Source organism: Vanessa atalanta, chromosome 5 (assembly GCF_905147765.1).
Source record: "Vanessa atalanta chromosome 5, ilVanAtal1.2, whole genome shotgun sequence".
Lineage (NCBI taxonomy): Eukaryota > Metazoa > Arthropoda > Insecta > Lepidoptera > Nymphalidae > Vanessa > Vanessa atalanta.
This window is the reverse complement of record NC_061875.1, coordinates 10,333,948-10,355,504: the sequence shown is the minus strand read 5'-3', so window position 1 is coordinate 10,355,504 and position 21,557 is coordinate 10,333,948. Positions and strand designations below refer to the sequence as shown.

The following is a 21,557-nucleotide window of genomic DNA, read 5'->3' as shown; positions in this document are numbered from 1 at the left end:
ATACATTATTGCGTACGTATAAACGTGTCCATAAGCAAGAGACAATTTGACATAACCATTACCGCCACAGATTATTAAAATGTTTTTTTTTTTTTTTTTATTTATGTCAAATGATATAATCAATGAAATGATTTTTCGTTTAGTGTTGTTCTTCAAAAAATAAATGAATATTGTTAGAAAAAATAAGTTAGGTTTAGAAAATTGTCTCCTACTGCAAATACCAAATAAAATATTAAGATAAAGCGTTTAAGACATTTGTGACAGTCGTAAGACTTTAAAGAAACTTCAATAGTCATAAAGCTTAAACAACTACAAGTAAGTGCATCTACTTATGAAATATTATTGCATTTCCTAATCTGTATAACATCTAATAATTAAGTAATAATAACGATTTCTACGAATTTTGTAAAATTTTTAACTTTTTATTTTATCACGCGTAATAAAAGAATTCCTATTTCGAAAAAAAATTAATTGTTTTTTTCATTCCATATTTATAAAGGAATACATGTCATTAAAAAAATTTCAATAAAATACACTCTAACTTGTTAAACGTAAAATACAATATAATTATCATGATTTTAATTTGTTTAATGAAATTGTACTACATGTAAGTCTATAGACTAAGTGTTAACTAGATTAAAATGTAACATACGCTAAGTTATTCGTAGGGGTAACTTTAATGTACTTATATAGAAGTCTTTATAAGGGATCACAGTTTGGAAAACTAGTTCGATACAACCTCAGAACAGAGAGTAATTTAAAAATGGAATGTGAGCACGAATTTTTACTTATATAATTTTAGTACTTGGGTTATAATATTCTGGTAAAGTTATAAATATTATTTTTTATTAAAGTTTTGTTGACAGTGAATAACATTTATAAATGACTATTTGTTCTGAAGGTACAGCGATCGGGGAGACTATTCTTTAAGCTTATATTATATTCAAAAACTATTTATTCCATTTAAGATAATTAGGTATAATGTTAGAAATAATTATATATTTTTTTAATTATTTTAATTTATAAGAAAAAATAAGTGCCAGTTTTATTTTATTAAGCAAATTTTAATGAAATGTTAATTAAGACAGTCAAAATCTTCACGAAATCATTGAAAAGGTAAACAAATTTATCTTAAATTCTTTGATTACCAATTATAATTTAAGTGAAATTTTATAACGAAGATATAAAATGGTGCCATCATAATTTTTAAATTGTGTTTAATATTATTATTCTAATCCAATTCTACGTTAAAATAGTAGCATGAAAATTTACTTTATTCTAAATAGAAATTAGGATCAGTTTCAGATGTTTAAGAATAACATAAAAAATACTATGAAAAACAAATTATCTTATTTTTTAAACAAACAATAACAATAAAAATGAACAAGAAAACAAAGGAAACCGATCCAAGAGTACGCTTATCTACAAGATCACATTGCATAGAGGCTGGAAGTCTAGAGTTACTTAGGTACACTATACATACATCCTAACGAACAAACTACGAGTAAATTAGACGAAGGCAGAGACATTAATTGCAAGTCAACGCGTTTTAATAAACACAATAAATTAATTGTTCATAAGTGCTCCATCTCTGTCTTGATAATTAAGACGCGTGTGTTAGACAGTGATAGAGTATATCGAAAGTTGTTAAGACATTTAAATAAGATTAACGTTCTCATTGACAAGTGCGCCATGAATTTTTATGACAGTTAATATAAGTTTTATTTTTGAAATAATTTATGCTTCTTATTTATATTTGTATGAGAAGTAATTGAATAAAACGTGTTTATTTTTAATCGACATTCGAAAATTTTCTATTACGTTAGTCGAATTAAGGTTTCCAAGAAAATCTTACACTATTATTATTTTTTAAAGCGCCTATCCCGGGTCATACGCTTTTAATAAAATTAATTACTATTTATTTTGACAAATTGAATAAGAAATATATTGTTAATTTAAATAATAAAATTGAGTATATAAAAATCGTTTAGAATATTATTTTTATTTTTATCTAAGTTTGCACGGTCAAAATTGACTATTGGATTGAATTATACAATACGGAAATTATGTGTTACGTCTCTGCCCACAAATTAACCCGCAAGGGACAATCAGTGTAACTTATTGGTTGAAGATGACAATGTTCTGTAATTTAGTTTAAATAAAACTAAGTTATATAAAACTTTAATTGAATTAATTGAATAATCAACAAAAAAAATATAACAGTTTGGTTATTATTACATTCTGTATAATATATAACTTAAATAATAATATTATTCAATTAGTAACAGATAATTAAATAGAGCAAAACAAATTGAGACCAGCTCATTAAAAAGTTAATCTAAGATAAAAACTAATGATACTAATGACGAATTACTCTAATTCGATAAAGCCTACATTACTCCACCATATGCTCTGGAAATAAAAAAAAAATGTAATTAGTCATGTCTTTCCTACCAAGAATCTTCCTATGAATGAATGTTAATATTAAAATTTTATTAAGGGTGTAATATGAATAAAAATAAACAAAGGATTTTTTTTAAATTTATATTTTCCATCACATTTAATGTAATATATAGATTATTCATTTATAATTAAATCAGTTTCTGTGATATTTCTTGAATTAAGGTATTTCATTTTCTATTCAGAGATTTAATATCAGAGTAAGTCAGGGTCACTGAACTCACCTTGTTCTTCCACCGGAGTGTGATCTTCATCAGAGGAATCGAGCCTCTCAATCAGCGAACTTTGTTTTGATAGTGACTAAAAAATAATATAATTTTAATATTGTATATTGTAGATTTTTTTTTCAAATTATGTCGTAGTTTTATAAGACTTTTTCTAGATGTTTTTTTTTTTTTTGTTTTAAAGTGGTTTCGCATAATTCCATCCGAAGATAAGATTTAATTTAAACTTCGGCCAAATTTCATCGCTTCTCCTTTTAAAACTACTTAGAAATTCTACCCTCAAAAGTTTTGACGATGGAATGAAAACAAAGTGAAGATTATTTTAAGTTTTAAAGGGATATGAAAATTGATTACCTTATTCGACCGTCGTCTCGGAGGGGATATTTTATTCCAGAGGGCTTCGAGCTGATCGAAATGCTGTGATTGGGCGATCGCTGCCTGTTCAGGGCCGAGGCTCACCTATGACATAATAAGTCTTATAATTCGAAGTTCAACTCTACATACTAGACATTTGTCAACTCTATAGTAATGATCATCGTAATTAGTTCACTGAAGATCTGGTTACATAATATGGATCTGGTTTTTGGCGATAATAATTAGTTGAAATAAATGTCTTTTTTAAAAATCACAATTGTTTTCATACTGATCATAGATTTGCTATTGTAGCAATAGTGGAATGACAAAATTAGTTACACAATTATTATAGTTGCTAAGTAACCGAGTTCACTCCTTCATTTCCACTTACCTGTGAACCTAAATCTTTATTTTTCGCCTCTTGAATTTTCGATATCTCTTCCATAGATGCTGATACAGAAAATCTAGAAAATATTAAGATAGTTATTATTCACGTCTTTCATTAGTTTGAGCCTAAGATACTTATTTATGACTCGTAAGAATAATGAAGTAAAAGGTAAGAATGATGTACGAAGAATGATAAGTGATCTAAGAGAGAATTAAACTTGATTCTGTTATTTTTAATTCGGTTAATTATCTTTTTAATCAAGCCGTGGATCATAATGGTAGATCTCAGGCTAGAATAATTTTAACTATCATTGGAATTATAATTAAAATGTAATCCTTAATGGAGAAGTTTTTGTCTTTCTCACCGTCTCTTCAAACGTTCGTCCACTTGCGCCATCATGGCGGCCGATGTCAGGTGTCCGTATTTCTTCTGCCACGTGTATGTGTCCAATGACACTTCCTTCTTGAGCAGTCTTCTCATCGGACGTTTCGGTGCTAATGGTCGCAGTTCTAAATTTAAAAATCGTTTTATAAATTGTGTTTGATTTGGATTTTTGGACTGAAATTTGTTATTGTAATCTTTAGAACAACGTTTAAAACGACTATCAAAACAAGTAGTCCTCATGTCTGAATGAATAATTTTCTTAATCGTTACTGACTATCGTCAATCATAACATATCGTGTTATTCATGAATATGTCAATTTTCTAGGGCACTATACAGCAAACACTTACCATCAACGTCTTTGGTGGGCGCGGCGTAGGTAGGTATTTTAACGTAAGTAGCGGGCGTATTATGGAGGCAGATGATTGGCAAGCAACCTGTAGCATAGACGTAATTGATATAGATATACATAGAATAGATACGTAGTATTATAGAACGTATGATTTGTTCTTTTCTTTATCATTTTGAATTTTATTTTATTTCGTGTTATTGAAATTACGAATTGTTTTAAATTCTATTGTTACTTTAAAAAGTTGATGAATATCTAAATAAATATAATTTTATTTTAAGCAGATAATATTTAAAAGGTATTGTACAACGATAGGAAGCTAAGTGTAAACTAAACTAAAAGTTAGGTTACGTTCTAATGAAGACTCATGATCTTTGTGTAAGATCTCGATGTTTTAACTGTCGACAAATCGACTTTCTAGAGTTTAGAACTTATAAGTGTTCGCAATTCAACTTTTATAGTTTAAAATTTTTAATACAAATTTAATATATGTTGTTAAATGAAAAAGAAAATATTAAATCACTTGACAAGATACATAGTGTAAAAGAAAAGATTAAAATGAGTAAATGGTTAAATTTTTGTTGCGGCAGAAAAAAGTAGAACATCGTGCCTCTGAATAATAATGAAAGTGCATAGAATTTGCATTTTATTTAAACTGTTGTTGGTCTTTTTGCCGTTCTTACTCTAGATAAAGCCTATGAAACAAAGACCAGCGATGCTTTAGTAATTTTTAAATTATTCTATTTCGATATATGTACATTCACATTATCTTATTTCGATTCATTCAAAAGATTCAAAAGTCAGTACATTAACATACTAATATTTGACCAACGAATTGTATGTGTATTTCGTTGACGCGATTCTTTCTAATTAGTACATAGGTTACGTTAGACAGTTAAGTCGATATGAAATGGAACATTAAGAACAGGATAACTTTCTGTTGAACCTTTTGAATTGAGTAAGATTTTCTTAATTATCTAACTATTTCAAAACATTCAAATGGGAGAGGGAGACCTATGTTTAGCACTTTAAAAAAATCAACTTAAAAATAAAGCACGGTGGTGACCATTTACCGTCCGGTAGCCGATTTGCTCGTCCACCTACCTATATAATAAAAATAAAAAAATAACAATTTCAAACACATATTACCTCTGTCTAACAGGTGTACGACGATACGAGAACAATCGCTTGTTATCTGGAAGCCCAATAGAGGGACGTGAAGGGAGAGTGAGGTGAGAGCGAGACCTCTTTTTGTCTCCCAAATAATAAGGGTCTTGTCTTCCGCCCCTAATGGAATAAAACATTAATTAGATTATATATCACAATTTATTAAAATAATAATTAATTATTCAAATTTAACGGTAACTGTTAATTAATCCGGGTAACTCACACATATGGTCACAAGCTTATAAAATGTAATCTTATTAATAAACTAGTTGTTGTTCGCTTTTTAATTATTGACCAATAACTTTAGGTTTTAGACATACTAAAGTAGCCTATGTCCTTGCTTGAGGTTTAGCTTGCTTCATTCAAATTTCATCAAATTTGGTTCAACAGCTTGGCCGTATAAAAACAAAAGACAGACTAGAAGAGATATTTGTATTTATATTATTAGTCTATATAATATCCTGAGCATATTCTCAGAATGCTTGGACTGTCTGTATTTGAATCAATGTTATGTCATTGTCATATATATACTAATTTAAAATAAGTTCTGTATTGGATCGAGTTGAAACGAATTATTTTTGAATTGTTTGAAAATGTTACTATAATTATTATTATGTCTAACCAATCTTATTAAACGGTTCAACAAACTATTGATACAAGTACAAACAGCAAAAACACATTTCTGATTTATGTTCGTTGCTAGTCTGACCAGTGATTAAATGTCGCTTTACTACAGTAGAATGCTTTACCTTTGAACAACTTTAGATCATTGCATAGCGTTTCAGCTATTTTCCATTGAACTATGAATAATGTGACGAGGATAATGGTGATAATTTTTTTTTTGCTTATACACAATGACGTCGCATGAATTTCTAACCATTTCTTACATAACCAATATGCCACCATACTTTGAATGAATTGAGATGTTATGTCCCTACATTAATATTATGTATTGCTGTTTTGTACTAAAATATATAATAGTGGTCAGATTTATAGAAATAGGTCCAATTGTTGTACGAGATGCGCCGAGTCGTTCCAAATGAAATATACAAAATTAATAATATACGTAGTAAAAGTTTTAAGTGCTCGTTTGTAAATAATAAATGCTCTCATTCACTCATTTTTATTATTCAGTTGGGTCGCCTTCGAATTTGGGCTTACTTTTCAACATCAGGATTTAGATAAATTAATTTAAGAATTTAGTAAGACTGTTATTACAAAACATAATAAGTTTTTTTTGGATACTTGACGGACTGGCAAAGGAGCCACCCGTGATCACCTTTTCCTATAGACATTGGTGCCGTAAGAAATTTTAACCAATCCTTACATCCCTAATGCGCTACTAACTTTAAGCACTGAATTGTTACGTCCCTTGTCTCTGAACACGAAACACAACAAGACTAATTGCTGCTTTGCGGCAGAATATCTGATAACTGGGTGGGCTGAAAAGGCATCTACTCAGACTTGCGCAAAGCCCCATCAAATATATTTTAATTAAAATGAAGATAGAGGTGTACTTCAAAGAACATACTCGACCAGATCATCCAAGAGTGTTTCGAGTTGAGAATTATTTTAAAACTGTATTAAACCCTTCTATTTATATTAGACCATTATGTTGAAGTATATTTAGTTTTTTAGTTATCTCATATACTAAAACTAATAAAATATAGATACGAAAAACAAACATTGAAAAACTTACCCGAAACGGCAATCGATCCATCTCCGGTGACCTTGACACACGTCACCTTCCCCAAATGACCAGAGAGGAGGTGGACGTCTGATCCAGTATTAATATCCCAGACGATCAGATTGTAATCCCATGAACCAGACACGACTTGAGTTTTGTTCGTAATTGAGACGGCGACACATGTCACTATGTCCGAGTGACCGACAAGGACCTAATAAGAAAATCGTTGATTTAGAACATTATATTGATTTAGTCTGTGACTTTGTTCGCATAGAATTCAGTTTGTGAGGTAAAAACATTGAAGACTTTGCAATAAGCCCCCAATAATTTTCAATTTTTCTACCTTGAAGGGAATCTTAAAAAGAAGCATATGTCCGTCCTTGGGGTTTAAGCTTGCTTCGTACTGATTTCCATTATTATAATATTAGTTTAGAAGTATAGATTTCGAGATCGAGATTACAAATCTATAAAAAAATGTTTCTAAATAAGATATTTTCAAATAATTTATTAATTTGAAATTTACTTTGTTGAAAAAAGCATTATAATTAAAATAGGTATATTTTAATGATTTTTTCTAATAGCTAAATAATTTAGGAAATGCTCATATTATTCATTCGTTGTTTACAAATCATATTAAAACATGTTACTTTTTTCATGAATGGGAAAGTTTTTTTTGTAAACAGTTATGCTTAAACGAATTTATGGATTTTAACCACATATGATAAAGTGGCCAATTAAATCGTTGATAGGGCTCTATTTAGGTAAAAATAAATCCCGTTGCTTTTGCCATTTTACATTTATATTATTTACATTTATACACATAGACATATAGACATTTATAGTTCGATGACATATTTCCTACTTAATTGTCTGATTATAATATCGATGATTTTTGCAAAGTTCGCTGAATAAAATAAATGTGTTAATAGTTTATATAAGTTTTAAGTAATTTTGTAATTTTGCTACACCCGATTAAATATTTTGTGAAAATCAATTGAAATTAAAATACAAGCTGGAAATTATATTAATTTTATTGATACTAGGGGCAGACGGGTCTCCACTGCCACCTCTCATAGAGATTTGAGTTTTAAGAAATATTCACCATTCCTTACATGGTCAATGTGCCGCCAACCTTGGGAACTAAGATATTATGTCCTTTGTGCCTGTAGTTATATTGGCTTACTCACCTTTCCAACTGAAATACAACAAGACTAAGTATCGCTGTTTGGAGGTATCTACCCAGAAAAGCTTGCACAAAGCCCTACCGCAAAAGCTGGGGCAAGGCTAAGTAAAAACGTACTTCTACTGTACGCTTTAGCTTTATATCTTTTTTAAATTTTAAATCTTTTCAAAAACGACATGAATTAAAAAATAGTATGTTTTATTATTATTATTTGCCCTAGGAATACAAGATTATTTTTATCTACGCGGATAACATTAATTTTTCGGACGTGAAGTTAGTAAGATTAAATACTCTATTTAAGTGAAATGTTGAAGTACATTAAGGATAAATATTCAACATTTGGTATACTAAATGACGGTCCCGACTTTTTCAAACTATGTATAATTTTGTACAAATATTTATAAAACTTTTTGAATAACATTTTTAAATATTATATGTATGCTTTAATTTGAGAAGTTTATTAATTGTTCGAACCCTACCGTTCCTTTTTAAAATATTTGATCGATTGTTAATTTATTTACTAGATAAATTATCTATTAGATACTTAATTAATTAATTAATGTCTTACTTGTGACAGTTTCCCGCCATCGAGCTGCCAAACTTTAAGCGACATATCCATGGAGCCAGTTACGACATGTTTGGAGTCGGCTGTCAGAGCGAAGCACGTTACTCGCTCCGCGTGGGACACGGAACGCTTCTCATCCCCACTGTCCCCTTCGGCCAGTGCCCAAATACGTACTGAGTTGTCACCATCAGATAATATCTATAACAAAAGAATATTTTCAATTTCAAATAGACGCATATAACTACTGGCCTTCACCAGCAGAAGGTTTTGAGCTTATCATGCTCTTCATAGTCGGTTAATACACTTGTGGTAAATATTTATTCAACACATGAAGATTTCCTCAAATTGTATTCATTTTCATTTTTAAATGTCTCTAGCAAACACATTTAAATCGCCTAGCCTATACCGGTCTACCAAAAAGGTACGCATTTAAGTCACAAAGCTAAAATTAATAAATTATTTCGTCGCAATTCCTTGCGAAGATTGTTGCAAAAGTTTTATCGCAAGGGTAAAAAGTGATAATAAAAAAATAAAGGTAATTAAACGAAGAGTTAACAGTGAGATTTTCAATCTACTTTTTTAATTTAAAGAGAATTTAATATACAGTTAAGATCAATAGATGTCCTTTTATGTCAATTGTTCTTTACAATAGTGCTTTGTAATACCTTTTTTAATCCCTTTTTAATCGAGAGAGATTAAACCCCTGAAGTACTTATCTTTCTGTTACCATTTTACTAAGGAAAAATCTTCATTTATCACGTTAACTTTAAATAATAAACATTTTTAATTAAAAAAAAGCCAAATTCGTAGTGACTCATAAATGTATCAAACTCAAATATAATTATACTTATCGGTGCTTAGTAAAGTTGATATTTGCCCGCATAAAATAGATTTGTGTTATCTATTTGTGTTACTTAAAAAAGGTTACATTTATTTTTAAAGTTTATAATACTAAATAAATATATCTTACAGATACATCTAGTTTTCCTTGACTTGTTTCTACAACTAATTTTATTTATTGTCTCTGCAAATCCATTTAACAATACATTTTTTTTATTTGATTGATCACCGTATTCTTACATAGCTTATATTCTCATTCCATCTAAATTAATGGATTTTTTTCAAATATAATATTCGCAAATCACCTGAATTCAGAACCTATATTTATTCTTTGAAGTGAGCTAACGCAATAAGTAGATAATATTTATGTAAAATCATTAAAATTGAATATATTATATTAGTGAAGTTATCAGAATAATAGCAGTATTACCCGTGTTTAAATACAATTCTCAATTCCGAATTAAAGCCAAAAATTTAATGATAAATAAACCGACCCTTTTCTTATCTGTGGAAGCCAACGTCGGTCCAAGAAAATTCGCCGCCTTGGGCGAAATTCAAGAGTGGCGCCCCTTGAAACAAAAATTTTGCAACAAAATAAAGCGTAATTTAAATTTATGTTTTAATTAACAATAGACCAGAAAGATAAAATAAATTTATTTAAGTCGACGTTAGTCTAAATGCAAAATCTTTTATAGAAGACACAAATATAAGACAATGGGCAATAATCTAACGACTAATTTCTCGGCGTTTACGTGATTTCGAAATTGACGAAAGAACGTTTCTTTGAATATTTGATTGTGTTTTACGAATTGAATGAAAATTATTTTTACAGTGTGAAAGTAGAAAAATTAGTCGGTATTCAAATTCAATTGGATGCCACCCCAAAAATTTTAGGACACTATACCGACGCATCAAATTCCCCATTCGGACGAAACAATCCTAATTAGTATATTTGTAAAATGATAATTATTTTGTAATTTTGTAGAACTATATTTAATACAATAGGTTTGGAATCTGAGCATATCAATAACACAAATAGGCCTATAAAACCTTTTTAGCCTTATATGTAGATCATTTAAATTTTAATATAAAAGATAACCTATTTAACTGGTCACTGGCCCCTAAGATACGGGGTTTTCCTAGTTTAGAGGTACAGGGCCTCTTTGATGTATGTAATTTGATGTATTAATAATAAATATATTTGATTTGATTCAAAACCCTGCTTTATTAACAACGCGTCTGATCTGTAAAATTAGCATATAATACGTGTTACAAAGTGAGTGTTACAACGTGCCAGTATTTCCCCAGTTGTACGTTTTTCGTCGAATTATCATATTTTCGAATTATATGGAATTAAGTGGTGAGCCAAGATTTCATACAGGTATGGTATATTTTTTAATAATGTAATGTAATGTCGCTTAATTAATGGTAATCGTAGACCTTTTTGTGACATATGATAATTTCCTCGTTAACGATTTCAGCCACAGCGGCCAATTTTGGCAAAAATCCACCAACCTGCATTAGAGCTGCGTGGTGAAATATGCTCCAAACCTCAAAAGGAGTCTTAGCGGGAAATTTACAGGTTGTTAATTGCTAGTTAAACTGCTGTATCATCTAGCTACTAGATCAACGACGAAGTGACATAAGATGATGAAGGAACAGAGACTGACATATACTTCAATAGGCTAATACTTACCGCATACTTCATATTTAACGTAACGTCAATGCTAGTAGAAGGGCAGGTCACGGAATGCAGGACGATGCCAGAGTCCACGATCCATACGTGTACGCGTCGTGCACGGTCACCTGATAGCGCTCGTCGACCGTCAGACATCATCAATAATATTTGCAGAGCAGATTGGTGACCCTGGGCATTATATTAACTTAAACTAACTAGTAATATATGTGAACAAATTTAAGATGTGAGTAACGGCCATTTGACAAGCAACTAACCGTCAGCTACACTGTCGTAAAATAAATAATGGGCTATAGATTTATTCACTAACAAAGACTCGGCCCACCACGTTATATTATTGTTTTAATCAAATAAACAAATATAATCTAATATGTATTTTATTTTTGCTGTCTTTACTCTGAGTCGTCTCACGCACATCGGACGTCTTGAAAACATTTAACGTGGAGTTCTTTGTGTGTGAACAGATCTATACAATATTAATGTCAAATAAGAGAATGCGACCATGGTCCTATTATAATAGGACCATGGTCTCTCATATGAAGTAACTTACCTTATACGTTAAAGATGGAGAGTTATCTGCTAATTGCCACACGACCACTGTCCTATCCTCAGAGCCACTCAATACCAGGAGGTTATTGGGACTGAATGTGACGCACGTGATGTGACCCATATGTCCGCTAAGCGTGGTTTGAAGACGATGTGTGGAAAGTTGCCAGACTCTTACTAATCCTCGAGCACAGCCACTGGCTGCGAGTTGTCCGTCGCGAGAAACTTCTAAACAGCTGATTGGGATCAGTTCACTTTGTTCCGCCTGGTAACCAAAACGTAATTTTATACTCGATAGATAAAATTTATTAAGCAATTGTTTTCTTGATGATATACCTGTAACATGGTGATATTCGTCGTTGATTTAGTTTGCCGTCTTTTCAACTGCTTGGTAGGTCTAAAGTTAGTCAAGTTATCTTCCGTGTGGAATGAATATATAGTGACTCTATTGCCACCTGAAATAATAAAACAATTATGTACAAAGCCCCGTCAGATATACAGTTCAAAAAATTTACTTTAGTTAATGTTGAAATAATATATATAAATTAGAATTATATTATTTTTACTTACCAGCAGCTAGTAGGAAATGATCTTTGTCAGCAATAGCGAGAGCAGATAAATCATGAGCAGCTGCTAATGTTCGAAGCAGCTGTGCGCTATGCAAGCTGTACACGTATATTCGTTGATCAGCGCAACCAACAGCAGCTCTTGAGGAATCGTGCCCCACGCAGAAACATTTCACCTTTTAAGTGCAAGTGTTATGAAATAAAAATATGACTATTCATTAAAATCATTTTTCGTATACATTTAGTAATTTAAATAAACATAGACAACTTTGAAACCCGATTAATTATTCATGTGACGCTCAAGTTAAGATCTCTTAATGTGCAAATTTACCGAAGTTCTGAGCAGATTAAGATAGACGCGAAATTCACGTACCGATGATGTTTGAAAAGTTTGGCAAACAAGCAACATTAACTTTCTGAATTGAGATTCGTACCAAATTACAGAATATATTTCAGCGAGATTGAACATTACCAGCTTGAATGATTGGGTAACGCTGCAAGATGGCGGCTACTCCATCACACAAATGTGTCCATCAATATATTCAGCATATTTGCACAATTTGTCTTTGAAACAAATAAATTACAATCATTCATTTATTTATTTCGTACTTCTAGACTTTGAAATTTTAAGCTAGTGCAATCAATAACCGTTTGTGAGAGAACCTATCCCTACATCCCTTAACGTGATAAGAATGTGAACGGTGTAATGGCACTTACTAGAAAACGACAGTAATTTGTTTCCCTTACCAAGTATAAGAAAGAGCTAAAACAATTTAGTGATCCACGATAATAACGCTCCAAGAGGCGAGATCGAACATTTTGGGTTACCGCTGCTCATTATAACGAAATTCGTCTTGTTAAAAATATCATCATTTTACGTTTTCAGTTCCACGAGTTTCAATTCCACGATTAATTGTTTGTTTAGTGTAATATATATTTTTTAAGTCGCATAAAATGAATGTTTTATTATATTCACTCCTGTTTTTATTTTCGAAAAAAAATAAGCAATGCTAAAAACGAGAGAGATATTTTAATAAATTTAACGATTCATGGTTTGAGAGTGAATTGTTTGAATGCGATTTGAGTCAGGGGTGGTAGAGAAATTTCTAACGATGTTGTTATTGTTTGTTGTAATTTATATGTAATTCTCACAACAAGATCGTCTGCAAAGCGCTTTGGAGTAACTAAAGAAGTACGTTCGAGATAGAAATGTTTTTTCTCTTAGTATTAGTGATTCCAACGTCGAATAAACTTTTGCAAGTGTAAGATAAAAGTTATGTTAGTTCGAAATGTTACTTGATATTCTAAGTATGTACTATGTATTGTACAAGAAGTACATAATTGGAAATGGAAAATAATTCTTCAGTAGTAGGTATTCTTATCTGGTAGAAAATACGATTACGGGAATGACTGTATTACTAAATTAATTCTAGTCGTTTTTTTTTCAGAAATTTTTATTTTATCAAAATATTTTTGCGATGATTTTAATTTTAACAAACTTCTAGTACTGGTCTCCTTTTTTTAATTAATTCGCTACTTTTAATTTCTCTCGCAAATCTGCAATGCAGCAAAACGTTTCTAAAATTATTTTAATATATACTTTTTTATTTTGAAATTGGCAAATGGTGTATACCTTTTTTAAAATTTTCCATTTTTATAATGGTGTCGATTCTCTTATTAACTATAATGTTTTCTACGATATAGTTTTATAGCTAAATAAAAGTTTTATTGTCTTACTTTAGCCTTATGTCTCTTCAGCACATGTAAATGTGTTCCTGTTATAAACGTTCGTATATGGAGTTCATTTTCGCCTTGAAGTGTAATCAGGAATACATTATCTTCCGTAACTTCCATTGCGTGTATCGGAACGCCAGCTGAGACAGTGCTGAGTAGGGTGAAGTTGTCCACATTCCACGTGCATACGGTGCCATCTTGTGAACACGTGACCAAGATATCGCCATCTTGGATTACTTTAACAGCTGTTACCGGTCCTCGATGGTGATCAAGTTTCGTTAGCTATTAATGTAAAATTCAAGTATAAATTTCATATTATGAACTCGGAGATATTTTTATGATAATTATATATTTATTTTCGCTGGAAGTACGTCGACATATTAAAATATTAATCATTAAAATTAATCTTACCAAGGCCCCGTCGACTAATGACGTCACGATTACGGCTGAATCTTCACCGCCGCTGATAACCAGGGACCGATTGACGATAGCTGCCACACAAAGCACGGGTGCGATGTGCTCTCTAATTTAAGATAAAAAACATATTTAATTCATTCATGTTTTTGAGTAAAAGTAAAATAACAGCCTGTTACTGTTATTTAGCCTTCCTCTACTTTTGAGGATAAAGTTTGGACATTTTACCACGGTGCTCCAATGCGGGTTGGTGGATACATGTGGGAGATATCCACTGCGAGTAGGTTTCCTCACAAAGTTTTCCTTCACCGCCGAGCATGAATTATAAATACAAATGACGGCTCTGCACATTTATTAAACAATATATTATTTAACAAAGATCTAACGACATTAAAACCTGAAAAGAGACAAAGTCGTCTCCGACGTTAGGAATCCGGTGTGGCTTACAACCGACGTGTTAGTTTGGCAATCCCATAAATAATGTGAAACTAACGAGACTTCATATTTCACAATTTATAGAGACGATTACTTAGCATACAAAATAATCTAAGTGTACACTCTAAATACATAATCCTTGTTCTCGAACAGTCGGTTAAAAACAAAGTGAGAAAAGGTAAGTAGTAACTCCGTTTGCAGCTGCTGAAAGTCCGCTTTTATTGATCAACTTTCGTAATAAATTCTAGATGTACATACAACTTTAGCGATGGTTTAACTGTTGACTTGTACTGACGAGTAAGATAGCTTCATAAAGCTCTTAATACCTAATTATAAATTCATCTTAATTTCAAACTTTCAATAGATTCCAAAAGGTAAATTCAATATCTATAGATGATATTGAATTTACCTTTTGGAATATATAAATCTTTTGAAAATGATTTTCAAATAAATCAGAGCATTAATGCATGAAAGATTATATTTACCTTGAGGGTTAACTTGAATAAAATCATGCGAATTGCTTTTTATAAGGGTTCTGGCCGGAGGTTCGCCTTTTGATACTATATTTGTTATAAATCCTCCATATATTTTCACATAACCCATAAAAATAACAAAAGTTTTATGGAATATAAAGATAGAATTGGATGAAATATATATGTATCACTTTGTTTATCTTTATTTTTGGATGGTAGAAAATAGTATAGGATTGTGTAATATGTAATATAAAATAGTATATGTTAAGTTGAGGTAACCATGTAGCCAGAGCACATGAATTATAACCAAAAATCGCGCGTTCAAAATCAATGCAGTCTAGGCCAAGTTCGTGTTTAATAATTCATCGCGCACTCAGAGGTGTTTTTCTTCTTATCATATTTCTATTTCATTAAAAACAGGCGAGTACCTCTCAATGTTTTCCATCGTCACCGAGAATTACCCATTAAAGGTAATCGCTAATATATTTACTTGTACTTTATATTTACGTAACAAACAAACAGCACATTAAATTTCAAACCAAAGTTTCGCGAATAAACACATTAACCTATTAAACTGTGGATTCTAACTGCGCAATTATAATACGATATACCAGATCTCACGCGGAGCTAATTAGTACCGAGAAGAATTCCACGAGATAACTTTTATCAGACAGATTGAATAAGTAGATTTTTATAGTCACGTATTTTAACAACTTTAACGATTTTAGTAAAATATAGGTTTCGAACTTTCGAAAATATTTATGAATCATTTTAAATTTTTTTTATCTTTGAAAGATTAAGACTTAATCCGAACTAAGTTCGTAACATACTTACAAGATTTTCGTCTTGACAGCCAAAGTGTGGAGATCCCACACAACGACGCTCGTGTCTTCAGATCCGGTTAGTAGATACTGAGATTCGCGCGTGACGCACATACATAATATCCGCCCGGAGTGACCTGGAAATGACATCCTTTTAACGTATAGTAAATAAAAGCTTGTATCATAGTTTCATAGGATGATATTTATTATAACATCTAACCTAGTGCGAGTTGTGCTTGCATACTAATGGTTACGTAACGCCCTTAGTCTTAGGCTTTTAATAATTGTTATAATTATTAAAATGGTAGTAGCCATAGCACTAAATGTTACTTTTCTAAATACACCATGTAAGTCAGCACTATATTTCTTCAATGTTTAAAGACATAATATAAACAAAAAATATATATTTAAAACTTGGGTCTTTGAATTTAATATTCAGAGTAGTTGAGAAGATATCGAAGCATATTTGATTGCTCTAGTTGCTAGCAAATATTAAAGTGCCTTTCATATATCGATGTAAACTCCTGTGTCGAAGGTATTTTTAATATATGCTGAGAGTATATCAGGAATACGATAGATGTAGTTTGCATTTTAATGTCTCACTTTATTGACACTCATATTTTCAACTAGTAAAGTAATGATATAATTATTATTACCATCACCATGACCACTATAGTCATCATCATTATCATATTTGTTGCAACATTTTAACCCTTTTTCACATCTCATTTATGGTCATTTTCATATGGCAATGATCCTATCTATCTTCTATACTCTATATACATATAATAAAATTGGAGTGTCTGCTTGTAATAGCAAAATAACCGCTTTTTACTAAATGCATATCTATGAATACACGGTACAGATACCAAAATAACATTTTTTACAATTTTGTCTGTCTGTTTGTTCCGGCTAATCTCTGCAACGGCTGGACCGATTTTGATGAGACTTTCATAAGGAGTTGCTTAGGCTTTATTTTATTTTAGAATGATATATAAAATAAAATATGTCGAAATATTGCCCGCAAGCCTCGCGCATGCCACCACTCAGCCGTCACGTCGGGTGCCTCCCACCAAGGACGTTATATCACAAAAGTTGCCTGATACAAAATAATAAGTTAAAGTAAAATTTGCGAACTGAACAATAAGTTTTTTGTTAAATTCAAACGCGCACGAAGTCGCGGGCACACATCGGGCGGGTATCTATACTAATATTATAAAATTCAAATTTGTTTGTGTTTTTTTTTTGTTTGAACATACTAATCTGAGTATGTTAAGAAATAAGGGTAGTGAGTTCATTGAAACTGAATGAATTCACAGATTCACTTCGCTAAAGTTAATTTGAATAACACGACGAATGAACATGAACGTCACTGTATTTTGATGTTATATATAATATTACATGAATACATATTAATTAAAAATATATAGCTAGATTGGAAAATGGCTACCTGATGGTTAGCCCTCATCATCGCCCATACATTGCAACTGTAAGAAATCCCTTTCTTGGGAACTAAGGTGTTATGTGCTTTATATCTGTAGTGTACGATGATGTATGTCAGTATATAATTATTGCGATACACCTATTCAGATTTAAATTGTCACCAAGTGCAAACCTTTATGTGCTTCATTAATTGATGAATTTTATGAAATAGTTTTCATAATAGCACAAAGAGGTAATTCCTTTTTGCGTGTATCTTTACGATCAGCGAACACCTTGAACTTTGGCGTATAACCAAATTTATAACGGTAAATATATCAAACTAAACGCTTGAGATAAAATATTCAAAGAATTGGATCAATCTGGTAAGCTTTATTGTATTTAAACTGCGGGAAAATAGACTGGTCTAATAGTTTTCCTGACTGAACAAATTTTTAGTTTCGCCTGCTTGTCTGTAAAGTATCGTAGGACATGTTGTGCTGCTCCGTGAACGCTAACCCTAATATAGCATGGAATTATAATAGCGATCGGGATTATGCAATATTGCTCTGAAATATATCGATAAGGTTTAGAATAAGGGTACTCGTAATCTCTGAAGTTATATATTGAAGACTCAATATTTGTCTACGTTTGCTCATCTTTCAGATTTTACTCAATAGAGCTTTATATATATCATATATTGTGTCTACATATATGTATATATATTTAGCTCTCAGATTTATAAATATATTTTAGTTTTATAGATGTAAATAATAAATTCATAAATGATCGTCTATTATAGCTTACCGTTCTTTATAAGACAATTGAGTATAAAATAGATTTCTGACAGATTTTGTCTCTTCAACTAAACACTATGTTTAATTCTCAATACAATATAGGTTTAAAGAATTTATTTTCAAAAAGACATAGTCACTTACATGAGAACATACATACAAAAGTTAAAATACAAAAAATAGTCGCCAGATTATTTAGAACTCAATTAACGATAGTAAGATAGTGTGTTACATCGTTAGTATATCAATTATTTTCTAAAATATGTTGTGAAAGTGTGTAGTAGACGGTAATTTGTTGTAAAGTTGTGCTCCCTTAGATGTGATATCCTTCTTTGCAATATAAATTTACTATTTCAATTTTAGCTTTATATAAAGAAAAAAAAAACTAAACAAAACAAGAATCAGTCGTGTAATTTCCGAACCATTGTCTCACCAACAACAAATGGCGAAAAATTATATGTGAGATTAGCTTTTCATTTGACTAGGAATTGCTGCTAAACAGTCATATTATATATTCATACATACATTATAGTCTGAAATTGATAAATTTCAACAATAGAATATTCTAGACGGTATTTTCTCTATTAGGAAGCTTAGGTCTCCGATCAACAAAGGAGCTAAATTAAATTTGCTTTGTTGGGCGTACCGACTTGCCTAAGTCTTGTAAACCCATGTAATCACTATGATAGCGAAATGTTATATGGAATTAACTTCATCTGTTGAAATGAAGAATATGATTTTGTTTCGTATTGTATCTTATTAATATATGTAGCTATTAAATTTGACATCGAAAAGAGAAGCGGAAAAATATATATATGAAATTTTCTTTTAATGAATAAAAAGCTATATATATATATATACTAGCTGTTACCCGCGGCCTCGCTCGCGTAGAATATGAATATATTAACAAATTAACTTAAAATATTACGTTAATGTAAGACCTCTTTGTAAACCACAGCCACAACCACACTTTGTAGCCCTTAGGGTAGAATATCCAGAAACGCTTAAATTCGAATCAACTCATTTTTTATCGGTAGCCCAAAAATAAAGTTTCCTGCTTCTAACTTCAAAAATAACGGTCTTCTAGACTATCCTATATACGAAATGTCACCTCTATTTCCCTCCTTAGGCGTAAAACATCCAGAATCGCTTAAATAGGTATCAACTCCTTTTTAATCGGTATCCTAAAAATAAAATTTCTAGTTTCTAACTTAAAAAATGACGGACTTCCAAACTATCCTATATACGAAATGTCCACCCAATTTCTCTCCTTAGGCGTAAAATATCCAAAAGCGGTTAAATGCGAATCAACTCATTTATTTTTTTTTTTAATCGGTAGCCCAAAAATAAAATTTCATGCTTCTAACTTCAAAAATGACAGATTTTTATACACACTTTCAACCCTTATTTCACCCCCGTAGGGGTAGAATATGCAGAAACATTTAAATTAGTATCTACTCCTTTTTAATCAGTATCCCAAAAATAAAGTTTCATGTTTCTAACTTAAAAAATAACGGCCATCCATACAACCGTTCAACCCCTATTTCACCCCTTTAGGGGTAGAATTTCCAAAATTCGCTCCTTAGTGGGTGTCATGATATGTTAGTTTATAAGTGTACATATAAGTTTTATGCTTCTAGTTCTAAAAATAACAATACTTTCAACAACTTACAACCTTTCATCCCCCTTTTCAACCCTTTACAGCCCTTTTTTCCAAATATAAAGTAGCCTATGTCCTTTCTCAGGCTCTAGACTATTTGGGGTACATGTCAGTCACCTCCTCGTGGTGTACCCTGGGCAACGGGGCCGGCTTGAGCTTGCTCGTCGGCCACGGCTAAGACTGGCGGGAGGGATGCCGCGGGGCTGCTCCTGGTACGTCCCTAATCGGCGTCAGGGCGGACCATGTGAGTGGCCTCGTTGGCTAGAAGGGAGTGGGAGGGCTCGCTACTCGAGCCTCCCAGGTGTTTTACACCGGCGGTCAGCGGCGGAGCCTACCATCTTATCCGCCGCAGGGCGTCAGCTTCGTTGACGCCCAGCCTCCAGTGGCGAACTCGGGGGAGTTCGCTACATTCTTACGTGGAGGATGAGGGGGAAGGCGCGCACTAGGCGCGCTTTCCATGAATATTCAGCCGCCTTAGGGTGGCTGCCGCTGGTGGGGTCGCGGTTGCATGCCCTTGGCGATCCCGTGGCCTCACCACTCGGCGGCATGGTGGAAACCCGAGGATGGTTTTAGTGGGTAGGACAGGGCATTAGCACTAGCGTACCCTGGCACGGGGCATTAGTTCCCGGTTGAGTCCCACATACCCGTCCCGGTCCCCCGACCGGGCGGCATGCGTAAATGCATTTCCTCCTCGTTAAACAAAAAAAAAAAAGGCTCTAGACTATTTGTGTACCAAATTTCATTTAAATTGGTCAAGTAGTTTTGGCGTGAAAGCGAGACAGACAGACAGGCAGTTATAATATTAAAAAATAGTATGGATGGAAAACAAATTTAACAGTATTTTACAGCCTATTGCTTGGCTGACGTCAATCCTCTTAGGAATACTTTTACTTGGGAGATTTTACATTTTGTGATTCCTCGCCATCACACGGCGTGGATCAGACGAAGGCACTTACGTGATCGATTGATGGATGCTCGTTACGAAATTCCCTTAGTCGGCTTTTACGCTAACCACGCATTGAGATATAAAAAAAGTTTAAAAGCTCTCCTATCCCAAATCTCTCTTAAGATTCTTAAAGTTACAATATTACAATAAAAATGTAGTTTTAACGACAAATATGAAAATCATAAAAAATTGCAAGAAACAGAAATAAATTGATACCGTTATGTTCATTTTCATTGCAATCATAATCAATAAATACCAATTAAACTTTTATTAAGGCTTAGTAATAATAAGGCATAATACAAAACACATTTAGATACATAGTTTGGAGTTAGTTTTTGTTACAGATTGTCGTTGAAAATAAATCGACATCATTGTTATACCCATACGACATAAATAAACGCACACATACGCAAATAAGAGAGGCATAAGCGCGAATCAATGGTTTTTCGAATGT

The 21,557-nt window shown here is 32.0% G+C and overlaps 1 protein-coding gene across 2 annotated transcripts in view; it reads right to left on the bottom strand.

The window, feature by feature from the left end:
* Positions 1–1,990: 1,990 nt before the first annotated feature.
* The window catches only part of LOC125063882 (protein qui-1), a 103,779-nt gene continuing 84,212 nt past the window's right edge, over positions 1,991–21,557 (bottom strand). For both annotated transcript variants that reach the window (XM_047670561.1, XM_047670562.1), the window contains exons 16-31: positions 16,298–16,421; positions 14,553–14,664; positions 14,145–14,423; positions 12,412–12,583; positions 12,178–12,296; positions 11,846–12,106; positions 11,296–11,466; positions 8,763–8,957; positions 7,024–7,222; positions 5,307–5,444; positions 4,159–4,245; positions 3,791–3,935; positions 3,430–3,502; positions 3,039–3,143; positions 2,685–2,760; positions 1,991–2,412 (exon numbers count right to left, since the gene is read on the bottom strand). In XM_047670561.1, coding sequence (XP_047526517.1) covers positions 2,396–2,412; positions 2,685–2,760; positions 3,039–3,143; positions 3,430–3,502; positions 3,791–3,935; positions 4,159–4,245; positions 5,307–5,444; positions 7,024–7,222; positions 8,763–8,957; positions 11,296–11,466; positions 11,846–12,106; positions 12,178–12,296; positions 12,412–12,583; positions 14,145–14,423; positions 14,553–14,664; positions 16,298–16,421 — 2,273 coding nt within the window. In that variant the 3' untranslated portion in view covers positions 1,991–2,395. The remainder of the gene's footprint in view (positions 2,413–2,684; positions 2,761–3,038; positions 3,144–3,429; positions 3,503–3,790; positions 3,936–4,158; positions 4,246–5,306; positions 5,445–7,023; positions 7,223–8,762; positions 8,958–11,295; positions 11,467–11,845; positions 12,107–12,177; positions 12,297–12,411; positions 12,584–14,144; positions 14,424–14,552; positions 14,665–16,297; positions 16,422–21,557) is intronic.